Raw genomic sequence first — 12,379 nt, 5'->3', positions numbered from 1 at the left:
ATTTTAAAAATAATTCATGTTTTAGAAGATGTTCAAGTTCATGTTTGGAAAGATGTCATGAAATATTAAAAAATGTACATGTTTTAAATTTTGTTCAAATTTCAGAAAATGTTTGTGTTTAAAAAAAATCATAATTTCAAAAATTATTTGATATTTGAAAATTGTTTGCATTATTTCAATAAAATTTATAGTTTTTTCCGTAATGCTTTCATACATATGAATGTTGTTGTGTGTTCTTACATATTTCGTGGTGTAGAAAACCACAAGCAGCATTGAGGTGAAGTGGCTAACAACGTGCACCTTAAGTGGGAGGTCTCGTGTTTGAGTCCTGATGAGGTCTACTTTTTCTCTCTATTTTTATGCGGCTTACATAGGCGTGGGAGGAGGGGCATGCCTTAATGGGCCGGCCCAGGCGCTTGCACCTGTGCAATTCGTATACGAGGTCTAGTGTATCGACGCGGGAGGCATACTTTTAAGTAAGACCAATCTGCCCTTTATTCTGAAGGGTATGGAGTAATCTCATCCGTCAATGTTTTTAAGAGGGTGTATCGAAGCAGAAGTGACAATGTCTACCCAATCCCAGTGTTGACGCAAGATGAATACTGCATCATATCGATTCTCTTGTTAGCCTCGACTCGAATTCTGATCAATGGCATTCATCTTTTTCTCATCGCGCTTGCGTTCATCTTCATGCTTGATCATGCCCCAGTCCTCATTCCTTCTATCCATGCATGCTAGACCCTTCATTCTTAAGAAATACACAACTATCCAGTTATGGTAGCATCATATTCTTATGAGCATTAGAAGTAGTTAGTAACTGACCCAGCTTGTGTAGCAAAAGGGCTACGATTGTAACATTGGTAGGGATGTCCTTGTGGTGGGGGAGTGGGCTTAAAGAAAAATAGGATTTCTCCTATGGCGTGGCTCATTCTAGTTCATCTGTCCATAAAAGCATCCACAATGTGCACTTTTGCTGCCTCTATAGCTGCCTCTAAGCCTTTAGAGACTGCCTTTATACATTGCATGAGGTTGCCTCAAACAAAAAATCCTTGGCATCGCCTCTAAGCTAAGAGGCTGCCTCCAAGCTTTTGTTTCAATTAAAATACCCATCTGTCCCTACATGTCATGGAAAAAAATTATATGAGACCGGGTCTCATATAAAGCAGGTGAGACCTGCCCTGATGGATGACATGTGGCATTCACAAATCACAAAGCATCTAATCTCTCCGCCCTGATTTCAGGTGGGGGTGGGGTAGATGCTTTGTGATTTGTGAATGCCACGTGTCATCCATCGGGATGGGTCTCACCTACTAAATCGTGAGACCTGGTCTCATAGAATTCTTATCCACATGTCATCCACTTTGTTGAGTCTCCCAACTGAAAAGTGATTCAGATATCAACTTGGTTATTGTTTTTGTGGGACCGCTATAGAGGCTGCACTCAAATGCCATACATTGCAGCATTTTTGACTAACCTTAGAGGCAGCAATGTGGACCCCAGCTTAGAGGCAATGCTGCCTCCAACCACTGTGGATGCCCTAAGACCGCCAGTAGTTTATGACTCACATCGTCCTTCCTATTCCATGTATTCTATTTCTATCTGATACTGATACTGAACGCTTTTTGATACCCTAGAGTATGATTTTGCTCGCGTATTTTGCATGTTCATTACTATGGGAAAATTTTGTTTTTGCCACTCTAGATTTTGCCAATTTTCCTTATGCCACTCTAGATTTTGACATTTCACTTTTGCCACTCTTTGTTTTTGACAATTATCACAATTGCTATTTTGTGGCAAAAGCAAAATAATTTTATTTCATTTTTGCCACTCTTAGCTTTTGATAATTATCACAATTGCCACTCTGAAAATTTTGCTTTTGCCACGGGAATGGCAATTGTGATAATTGTCAAAAACTAAGAGTGGCAAAAGTGAAATGTCAAAATCTAGAGTGGCATAAGGAAAATTGGCAAAATCTAGAGTGGCAAAAACAAAATTTTCCCCATTACTATGGTATGGCCGACCGAGTTAAACATATTTTTGTTCCATAGTCCTCACAAAAGCCTTGAAACATATGGCTTGTGAATTAGGACCTAGTGCTGCTAATGATTCTACTGGGTACCCGCAAGCGAGTAAAGACGTTCCTCTCTGTGAAACTTTCTGCCGTAAATGGCGTCATTTTCACCAGGAGTTCTGCCTCAAATCCATTTAGTAAACAACCGAAATTTTGAATCCACTAGGGGCAATGGGATATGTCATATGTGTCGACGGCCGGAGCGTTGGCGTCCACCTCGCGGTTGGACTGCGGGAGGATTGGCCACGTCGTGGGGCTGGCCGCCCCGAAGATTTGCGCCCACATTGTTCACCTGGACGGCCGGATGACTCTGCATGTTATCCCTACGCAAAGAGATGAAGATGGAGAAGTGCACGCGCTCTCTTGGCTCCGGTTCCGTGTAAGTTGAAAAAGCACACATAGTTAAAGCACATGAAAATGGCAGCACTCTCGCGCTCTCATAAAAAAGCGGGCAGACTCCGAAATGGCAACGCAATTATGCAGAGCAACAGCCGGCCGGCCGGACGGCCTCCGCGTACGCTGGCTGCACCGTGTGTGAATGATCCGGTAGAGCACGGTGGTCCTCTGGATCGACCACACTGCACTACTTGTAAATAGTTGACCCAATTTTTCGCGATCTTCAGTGAAGTTGCGCTAATATATATCTCACTCAAGTTTTGCACACCCTCAAACTCAAAGACTGCAGTACTAGGCGTCACATAAACTGAAATCTTACTCGGCTTTTTACATGATCAAATCTACCCACCACTCTAGACGGTACTAGTTCTTCTTTCCCACCAACAGATTACCTGATCTCGGACACAATGGTAGTACTACTACTAGAGAAAACCACCTGGTAAGTCATTAATTAGTTCCAAGGAAGTCGATGCTCCAGAGATCATCACGTACGGCACGTTCGTGCTCTCTAGCCTCGATTCCATGGCTTCGATGTCAGCAGAATCATCACTGCAAAGAAGAGCAGCACGCCCAAGATGTACACACAGCACAAGCACGCACAATCCTTGTCTTCCTTGCGGCGCCGCTCCTGCGCTGCAGCGGCAGCCGCTCCTGCGCTGCAGCGGCAGCCGCTACAGCAGCATCCTGCAGTCGAGGTCAGCGAGTCAGTTTCAGCAATTCAGCGCCGATGCTAGCACTACATTTTCGATCTCAACATCTCAGGTCATTGGCCGTCGTAGAACACACTAGAACTGCGACCCTTCTAACTGTCTAATTACTGACCGTTTAAGATGATGAAAAACTACGGAAAATGAGATGATCCGTGGCATCTGAATAATAAAAACAAACTTGGTCTGATGATCTAGCAGGAGATTTCAAGAAGAGAGCGAGGGACAAACAAGTCAAGTAGTAGCTCGTAGACATCATATCTATGTCTGTGTGTAGGCGTAGATCCGACCAACATACTAGATCTGGCTGCACAGTTGAAGCAAGAACACGTACGTCCGGAACTAGAACTGGCCTGTGGCCTTTACAAATGTCAAAACACCATGATTCCGTAAGGCAATAGTCACGAACTACTCCTATAGTCGCAACTCCCATATACGCATGTCAGTTCGTTTGCTGACTGACTAATTTGCTGCCGATAGCTTAGAGAAAACGAAGCAAAATTATGCAAGGAAAAAAAGAAAGAAGAAGCAGCAGAAATGATCTTGTGAATCACATTACCGCCGCTGCCGCCGCCGCTGCAGCCGCTGCTGCTTGCTGCGCCAGAAAATTGGCCACGTTGTTTGCTGCTGCTGCCTCCGCCGCCGCCAGATGATCGAGCACGTTGTTTGCTGCTGCTGGTGCTGCCGCCGCCGCCGCCGGAGGAGGATTGGCCACCGCCGCCGCTGCCAGAGGATTGGCCGCGTTGCCGGCTGGAGGATTGTCCATGGCGTGCCCGTGCAGAGAGGGTTTTTGGAGACGGAGAAGCGTGTGTGTGCTGGGGAGAGATGAGCTCTTTCTTTGGCCAAAGGTAGAATGAACCAAGGAGTACTAGTGTAGTGTAGCTAGTAGGCCAGTAGCCATCAGGCAACCGAGCAGAATAATTCGTTTCCCCAATCGGGGGTAGCAAGGCCTCCGGTAGGATGGCCCCCAGCAGGCTCCTGTTCCAGGAAAATTGAAAAGCCCTGGTAGCTGTGAGGTGTGAACTGTGGATCTACGTGTGGCCGGAACCCAGAGCGTAACTTCCCTTGACCACGTCACGTGACAACCAAAGCTTGAAAGATGGCAGCACGATGCCACACTATCTATCACCCATATAAAGCAGGCACACACCCAAGATATTGCAAAGGCAAAATTATGCAGTGCAACAACTATTGGGTTACCCCTGAGGATCGATCACACCAAAATTACGAACACACGCACGAGGAATCGCGTATCGCTTTTTCTTTCGTTTTTGGACATGTTTGTGTTGTTGCTTTAACATACCTTTTTCTTTTCACACTTGGGCCTTCTTTGGTTCATAGGGTAGAATATCATGGGAACACGAAAGTCATAGGAAATCGTGTATCACTTTTTCTTTCGCTAGGAGTCATGTATCACTTTTTTTTATTTTGGACATGTTTGTGTTGTTGCTTCAACATAACTCTTTTCCTTTTTTCACACTTAAACCCGATCAACACGAACTCCGCCTCGGGTTTCATTTTTCGTTGAAAAACGAAACCACCATACAAGTCCCAGGTTCACTTAGTAATGTCCAGGTACAAAAACGAAAACACCAGGTAAAACAACTCTGAAACTATGGCAGCATAAGGCCACCAAAACTGACAAGCCGGCGACCGCGCTTCTGCGTGTTACAGTTCATAGGTTGGCATAGTGGTGTGTGGTGCGCCTGCGCCGTTTAGGCTTGTCGGAGCCATTGTTGCAATGGTGGTGGCGGTGTCAACGTCGTTGGAGAAAGTCCACCATGGAGCTGTGGGGGTCATTGCGTCCTTCTATTCCTCTTGGTATGGTTCACCGCTGTTTAATGCGAACGGAGTCACGGCTTGGTCTCACAAGGTTTCTAGGTGCCCTGGCCCCTACCCTAGGTCAGAGGTGGTGAGGCATAAGGCTCTGGGCTAAAGCCTTGTTTGTCGACGATGGTCGTTGCCAAAAATGTTGGCGCTCCTGGGCATTGTCGAAGAGTACTTCCTCACACTGGGCCGTGGCCGGTTGGGGTGGAAGTGATGTTGGAGGTTGTTTGCTAGGCCGAACCATTCCCAGGGTTCGTAGTGCGTCGGTCTGGGCAAAAGCTTTGTGGTTGACGGAGGTCGATGCCGATGAGAGTGACGTTCTCGGGCGTCGTTTTCTTTCTTGAAAGCGTTTTCGAAGACTTGCATTTCATATCTCCGGAAAGAGGGCGTGTTAGGTGGTGGTGGTCTGCTTGGATTGTAATTGGTGTTTTTTTTCTTTGCCATTGTTGTGGTTTTCAGCCTAGTTTCCCTTATAAAGCGTGCCAAGTTTATATATTTGTGTTTTCTTCTCTTAATGAAATTGACATAGCTCATGCCATGCATGTCAAAAACTAATAAGGCCACCAAAACCAGAAAACAGCAACTTCCACATTATAGCAAACTAACACCTGATACACGTCAACACCCAAACGACCAACATGGCTCTATACCTAGCACCCAGAGCCTAACGACATGCATGCCATCCCACAACTCAAGATGCAGACGCGGGACCTCCAATGTAGCCACCCCTTTCATATGCAACACCACCTAAGGTAGACTTCTAGGAAAGGTTAAGAGGTCTCTCTTACACATCAATCTGTCATGATGCAAGGTCCTATTTTCACACAGCCTTCGCGAAGGCATCTGCAAAACACTCTCGATTTTTTACTACACCTTCCAAGGACCTATGGTGATGTGGTGAGGGAAAGGTCAATACATAACTTCGAAGTGACAATTCCATCACAAACCGGAACTATGTCACCGCGAGAACCTATGATGATGTGGTAAGATCCAAGGCTTAGGGTGAACCTCCCCCTTCCACCATCTTCTGGTGCCCCGGCCCATTTTTTGTAAGTACTTGGCCTCTTTTTGGTTGTCATGATCATGTGATCCATTATAACATAAACAAAGAAGAAAGTCCACATAGAATCACCGCGTTTGAAGAAAAGCTAATTGGATACACGTTTTGGGCTCGCTTAATAGGGGATGCATCCAAATCGCGCGAGTAAGGGCAACTCCAACGGACTGACCCAAACGGACACAAAATGTGTCCGCTTTTTGTCCATTTGAGTGGCGAGGCAGACCACCAGCGCAACCAACACGCTCACCGCATTTTTCTATTATATATATTGCCAAATTTCCATTCCATTAATGAAAATATAAAAACTTGAAATTACATAAACCCTATATCTACTAGGGTAAACGCCAGAGCACATGCGCGCGGTGGCGCTGGAACCGAGTACTCATCCTCATCATTGACGATGTTAGTGAAGGTTGGAGGCGACCATGGTCGCGCTAGTGTTGGTGGTTGTGGTGGCCCTACCGCTAGCTTGTGCGGTGGCGTAGATGGTGCCTCAAGCTACTCGTCCTCGGGTTCCTCTTTCAGCTCTGGCATCGCTTGAAACGTGGAAGTCCGCATCCACATTTGCCATAATAGTGGCCATGGCCCTGGCTCCAGCGCGGGGACAAGGGCACGCACTATGGCTTCCATTGTCGATATGTGGAGCACCAAGGAAGGTCAGGCCAGAGTGCGAGCTCCTCCAGCATGAAGACCTCGAGTGCTTGCTTGAGCGCGTCATCCTCGAGCTCCTCCTCCTTCACCATGGGATGTCGCGACGACTCGGACACAGGATCACGCGCACGCGCGAAGCACGAGTAGAGGCGTCGGCCATTCTCGTCGTAGAACCATATGTCTGAGTAGGTGGACTCCTAGACGAAAGCCTGGTGATCGAGGAGGTTGTCTTGAATTAGGTCTCGACGGTGGCGGATCTCTGTCGCCCGTGCGCGAACGGAAACCGGAACAGTTGGTATTGGAACCCTTTTCAGGTTCAAGTCCCAGCCGTTCCGCAGGTGCACATCGGTCCACGGCACTGGGATGGCCACCTACTAGTACCTCTGGCACGTCTCGACATGGACGTACCATGCGGTCCTGCCACGGCGGCGAAGCTCCCGGTGGCATCAAGGTGAATGGTGCAACATGACGCTGCCCCAAGGAGGAGCCGGCCTCATGGCCATGCTTCCCGAGGACAAACTTCCACGACATTGCACCGGTGGTGGTCGGTGGCGTAGGGTTTTACTGTTGGTGGCGGGGGAGCAGAGTGGGGGAAAGATGTGGGCATGGATGCCCCCTCCCCCCCCCCTCCGCGCGTGACATTTAAAAGGACCAGGAGTTGGTCGCTGGGCGGCTACCATGTGGGCCCACGGCAGACACACGACACGCCTGTCTCCCGTCCGTGGTGACACAAACCCAGACCAAATATGGGCAGGAAATGGGTTCGCGCTGACAGGAAACGGGCATAAACACAAAATGTGTCGCCGCATTGGCCTGCCTTTTCTGTCCACGAGGTCAGAAATGGACGCAAGCGAACGGAATGCGTCCCCGCATTGGAGTTGCCCTAAGCGTGGAGTTGCCCTAAGGGTTGGAATCACTTCTCCTTTCGCATGTGGTCCTAAACATACGCTAGGGTGGGGTGAAGAGTACAAAGGCAACACCATTACTTTGAAGTGGTGGTAACAAGAGAGAGCAGAAAATAAGGGGATACAAACAACGGTGAAAACTTAGGAGAGAGAATGAGTAAGAGAGGGAAAAGAAATAAAATGCAATAAAAACACAAACAAAAGTTTAAATGAAAAAACATAATAAAGAAACATTGTTGAAAAATGGGCGGCAAAGAGAGCGAGTGAAAATAGACGAGAAGAAAGGGCGGTAAATATTAACGACTTGAAGAGAAAGAACATAGAATAAAGAAACACAATTGAAAGGGAAAGCATCAAAAATATTTTACACTTTAAAAATCAAAGAGCAAAAGAAGAAATATAAAGTACAAGCCTAGTGTCAAATATAGGGCACTCGGCTATCATGTAATCGCATTTAAGAATGGAAATGCTAAAAATGTAAGCTAAAGTGTTTGTTAGTGGACAGTCAACAAACATCGATGTCAATATATGACATCACAGAGCTGTCAAAAAAGCCCGGGAAGGACATGTGTTCTCGTCTTTTTCAAGAACTCATTCCTTGTGGAGTTGTTCTTTTTTCTGCTGAGATCTTTTGTGTTTTTTGGGTAGTACTCGGCGCACATCTTTGGTTGCCGAGCGTACACTGGTTGCCGAGTTTATTTATTTATTTCGTTCACTCGACATACAACCTATATGCCGACCCCTGATAATTTACACTTGGCATACGACAATGTTTTCTCTACAGTGTGGCTCTGTCCGAAGGAGTGCAACATAGTGAAATGTTAGTGTAAGCATCTCCACACAACTAAGCCAGTACGTGTTTCCCAACGGTCGAGGAAACAACCCCCACGTACACACATGATTGGACATTATTACAGTACAGCAATCCCAGAAGTTCTACTAGCATACCACCACTCCCACGAAAGTCACGAAACAAGTCACTGCTGCCATGCCACGATATAAAATTGTCCTAAAATCCCAGTTGCGTGCCATGCAATGCAATGCAAGTAGTAGGAACAAGTACTACTCCGTAAGTGGTCAGCCGGAGATTCCGAGAGTAACCGCGACGATGAACAACAACAAGAAGATCACAAACAGTACGATGAGCAGCTTTGTCTCCTCCATCTTCTGGCGCAGCTCCTCGGCCCTAGATCGCGCACGGGCCAGCTCCTCCGCAATAGATCGTGCACGGACCGCAGCACTCTGACGGACCTGGCACCACATTTTCATTTTTCAGCAGCAAGCATTAGCTTAGCTCCCAGCCCGAGGCACATCCACAAACATACATATATGGACCAAGTAAATGAGACTGGCGGTCGAAATGAAAAGGGAGCCACGGATCGACCTGACTCAGTGCCTTGACTATCTTCTCTTGCGCTTTGACAAGCGCCAGCATCTCCCTGAAATTCTGCCAAACGAAACACAGTTGCCATCCATCAGGCCTTTTGCGCAAACAAAACAAAAACGCCATTTGGCGAAAGCTGCTGCATGGCGGTCTGGTAGGAGTATAACCAAGAAGACTGCTTACCTTTCGCACCTCAACAGCCTTCTTGCCGAGATCCATGGCGGCACCGCGCCGCTCCTTGATTTCCTCCCCTATGGCGCCGGCCTGTGCACCAAAGCAAGCGCAAGTTTTCCCAAGACGAAATCGGGTCGTTAGCTGAGTGATTAGAATTATTACTAATACTAACTAACTAACTAGTGAAATGGAAAGCGGACCTGCTCTGGACCTATTCCATGAACTCTGTGCTCAAACATCTGCGTGATGCTGTTGGTGTCGATCACGCGAATCACCTGCTTATGTTTTGTGCCATGGCAGTGAGATGGGAAGCAATGTATGCATGCCCTCCTACCTAGTGTACTAGTACAGGTAGCTTGATGCTTACCTTATCAGAGAGCTTTACTCCGGTGACTGTTCCACGGCACGCACAAGGTTCAGAATTCTCACAAAAAAAAAGGTTAACGCAGCGCAAGGCCATTCATACACGAGTTCTGAGCAACCAGAAAGCAAAATGAAGAAAGTTCAGCTCCTCACCTGTGAAAATCCTGCTCTGAACCACTTCTATGTACTCTTCCTGCATAGCTTTTCCCAGATTCTGCAACAGGCGCGATTAGATTGCTAAGTACACCGGAGGATCTTTAATTTGATTTGGCACACAAGATAAGATGGATATCGAGTTAGGTAAGCACACCTTAAGATCTTTCTTTCTTTCCTTAAGCTTTATCTTCAGTGCCCTGTAATGACCCAAACGCTAGTCAAATTTCACCCTTTCTCGCTGAAAGGGCTGTATGAACTGTTTTTAATTGACCGCACCAAACGAATTTGAACTAACTAGCAGCCTTTCTCGAGATCAGACCAGACATACGCGTAGGAATTATCTGGTAGACTACCAACTACAGTAGCAGTTAACATACTGAGCTCTAGATGATTAAGCTGCACAGATAAATGCATCAAGATCTTACGTGATCATGGACAGTGTTGACGGGTCCAGGGTGACAGGAACCGTGAGCCCTGGATATGCATGACCAGTTGACATATTGTTCAGAACTGGAACCAGCACGCCTTGGAAGATTCTGCTTAGCTTCTCTTTCATGATCCGTGCCATCTTCACCGCCTCGTCCATGTCTTTCTCCATGCGCCCCTTGATTTCTGCAAGGTTTGCCATAAACCACGCGCTTAGAGATGAAATGCAAGAGCATGAATGCAGGCTAACGGCTGGAGTTTGCACCTTTGACTGCAGCAGATTCAGCGGCCGATTTCAACTCCTTGTTGGCTTCCTGAAGGTGGGGAGAAAGAAGAATAAGTTGTGCAAAGTAAGTGCGAGGAAAAAGGCCAATTTTCTCTTACCTTGAGCTTGTGAAGCATCTTGGGCGTGCTGCCCAGCAGCGTCGAAAACTGGCGGATGTCTTCGAGAATGTGCTGAAGCGTGTAGCCTGATGTGGTGTTGGTGGTGGGAAGGCCCAGCTCGATGTCCCGCTCGCCCCCCATCGCCGGCGCCGGCGGGAGATCGCTCATGCTGCAGCCCGCACCGAGAGAGAGAGAGAGACGAGTGAAGAAGAAGAGGAAGGAGATGAGGAGCCTTGTGGCGGTGTCTTGCGTGCGATCGATCGATCGATGGGGCCGTATATAGCAGGTGTAGCCAGCAGAGAAGCGAGTAGAGGTTTCCCGGTGAGAGTTTTTTCTTTGCTCGGATAAACATGGGTGACAAGTGAAACGCGGTGTGGACGAAGCTTCCGCCAAGCTTCGTGGTCTCTCTCTCTCTCTCTCTCTCTCTCTCTCTATATATATATATATATATATATATATCTATCTATCTATCTATCTCTCTCTATCTCTCTCTCTCTCTCTCTCACACACACACACATCACAGACACCACTGACAGCTACACAAATGCTCAGAATGGCAATGTAATTATGCAATGCAGCTGCCAAGATTGGACGGAGCACCATGCTACTCAACTTCCCCAGGCACAAGCTTTTTGCACCGCGACCCGAGGTAGCGAGACCAAGTGAACCTACCGTAGCAAATCGCGGACGTCTCGCCAGTCGCGAGCGTAGTGGCGTGACTGGCAGCTTCAACGTAAAGTGCCAGTGCTCGTGGTCGTGGTCGCTGCCTTAGTGGTCAAGCGTCGTACATGTCCTCCTTTTTCCTGTGCCTCGGCCTCGCCCGTGTCAACGGAAACGGAAAATAACCTGACGTTTTCTTGCGATGGCCAAAATCGAGATGCTCCTAGACAGCTGCACCAAGGTTTACGCCTCGTTTGCATTGGCACTGCACTTTCAGCGAAGATGCAAAGGGCTTCAGTAGGCTTGCCGTATATAAACAGACAAGGCTTAGACATAGTCCCGCAAAGCGGGTGAAAGGAAAGAATACTCCCATGACATTACATTACTCAGTCACTTTGCGCCTGCAATCACCCAAAGCAAAGCATCATCTTTGATTGAGAAAAATGGTTTCCCCCGCTTTATATTATAAAGCAACGAACCAAGCATCCAGCACAACAGTACAAGGCCTAGACAAGGCCTAGACATAGTCCTGCAAAGCGGGTGTCCTTCAAAATATGATTTGGACATCGGATCGTCTCATACGTCGCGGCTGGCCAAACTGTGGCCTTTGCCCACTTTGTAAGCAATGCCAGGAGTCGGCGGCCCATCTCTTCTTCCAATGCCGCTTCACCATCCGCATTTGGAACCATATTCTTGCGTGGCTTGGCATGCATCACATTTCTACAGCGATATGGCAGACAAGGACTTTGGTGAAAGACTGGTGGAACGGCAACCTTCAGATTCACCTTGGCTCCCTTAAGGCGTTACCTCCTTGATGATGCTTATCTCATGGGAGATATGGACAGAGCGTAACGCTAGGGTCTTTCAAAACACGGCCATCCTTTCCGTGGTCCTAATCTGTAAGATCAAAGAGGAGGTGTCTTTTTGGGGCAGTGGCGAGTGCGAAGCACATGAGTGCTGTAATGCCGCGAGAGTAGACCTTTTATTTTGCCGCCTTGCGGCTCTTGTACGATAACTCCTTTCTTACTCAATGAAATGGCAAATCTTTTGCCTTGTTTCAAAAAAAAAAAGATTACTACCATGACATTATATTACTCAGTCACTTTGCGCCTGCGATCACCCAAAGCAAAGCATCATCCTTAATCTCATCCACCATAACGTTTGAGAGAATAGCGACATTACTGGAGTCGTTTCATGATTTTTTTTTAATTTTCA

The 12,379-nt window shown here is 47.3% G+C and overlaps 1 protein-coding gene across 1 annotated transcript; it reads right to left on the bottom strand.

Moving 5' to 3' along the window:
- Positions 1 to 8,454: 8,454 nt before the first annotated feature.
- On the bottom strand, positions 8,455 to 10,885 carry LOC119363387 (putative syntaxin-131). The gene is made up of 10 exons (XM_037628728.1): positions 10,505 to 10,885; positions 10,386 to 10,434; positions 10,120 to 10,306; positions 9,849 to 9,891; positions 9,692 to 9,752; positions 9,543 to 9,568; positions 9,376 to 9,450; positions 9,185 to 9,265; positions 9,002 to 9,064; positions 8,455 to 8,868 (listed from the first exon to the last, which is right to left on the bottom strand). The coding sequence occupies exons 1-10, from the start codon at positions 10,670 to 10,672 to the stop codon at positions 8,695 to 8,697; spliced, it is 927 nt and encodes a 308-aa protein (XP_037484625.1). The 5' UTR covers positions 10,673 to 10,885; the 3' UTR covers positions 8,455 to 8,694.
- Between the last annotated feature and the right edge of the window lie 1,494 nt (positions 10,886 to 12,379).

The sequence above is a fragment of the Triticum dicoccoides genome, chromosome 2B (assembly GCF_002162155.2).
Source record: "Triticum dicoccoides isolate Atlit2015 ecotype Zavitan chromosome 2B, WEW_v2.0, whole genome shotgun sequence".
Classification (NCBI taxonomy): Eukaryota; Viridiplantae; Streptophyta; class Magnoliopsida; order Poales; family Poaceae; genus Triticum; species Triticum dicoccoides.
This window is presented reverse-complemented; position numbering and strand designations above follow the sequence as displayed.

What these genes read in the sequence shown, in the direction of transcription:
- LOC119363387 (XM_037628728.1), bottom strand. Translation starts at nt 10,672, where the DNA reads ATGAGCGATCTCCCGCCGGCGCCGGCGATGGGGGGCGAGCGGGACATC. An exon ending in AGATGCTTCACAAGCTCAAG is followed by an intron (nt 10,435 to 10,504) that starts GTAAGAGAAAAT and finishes CCCCACCTTCAG; the next exon opens with GAAGCCAACAAGGAGTTGAA. An exon ending in TGAATCTGCTGCAGTCAAAG is followed by an intron (nt 10,307 to 10,385) that starts GTGCAAACTCCA and finishes CAAACCTTGCAG; the next exon opens with AAATCAAGGGGCGCATGGAG.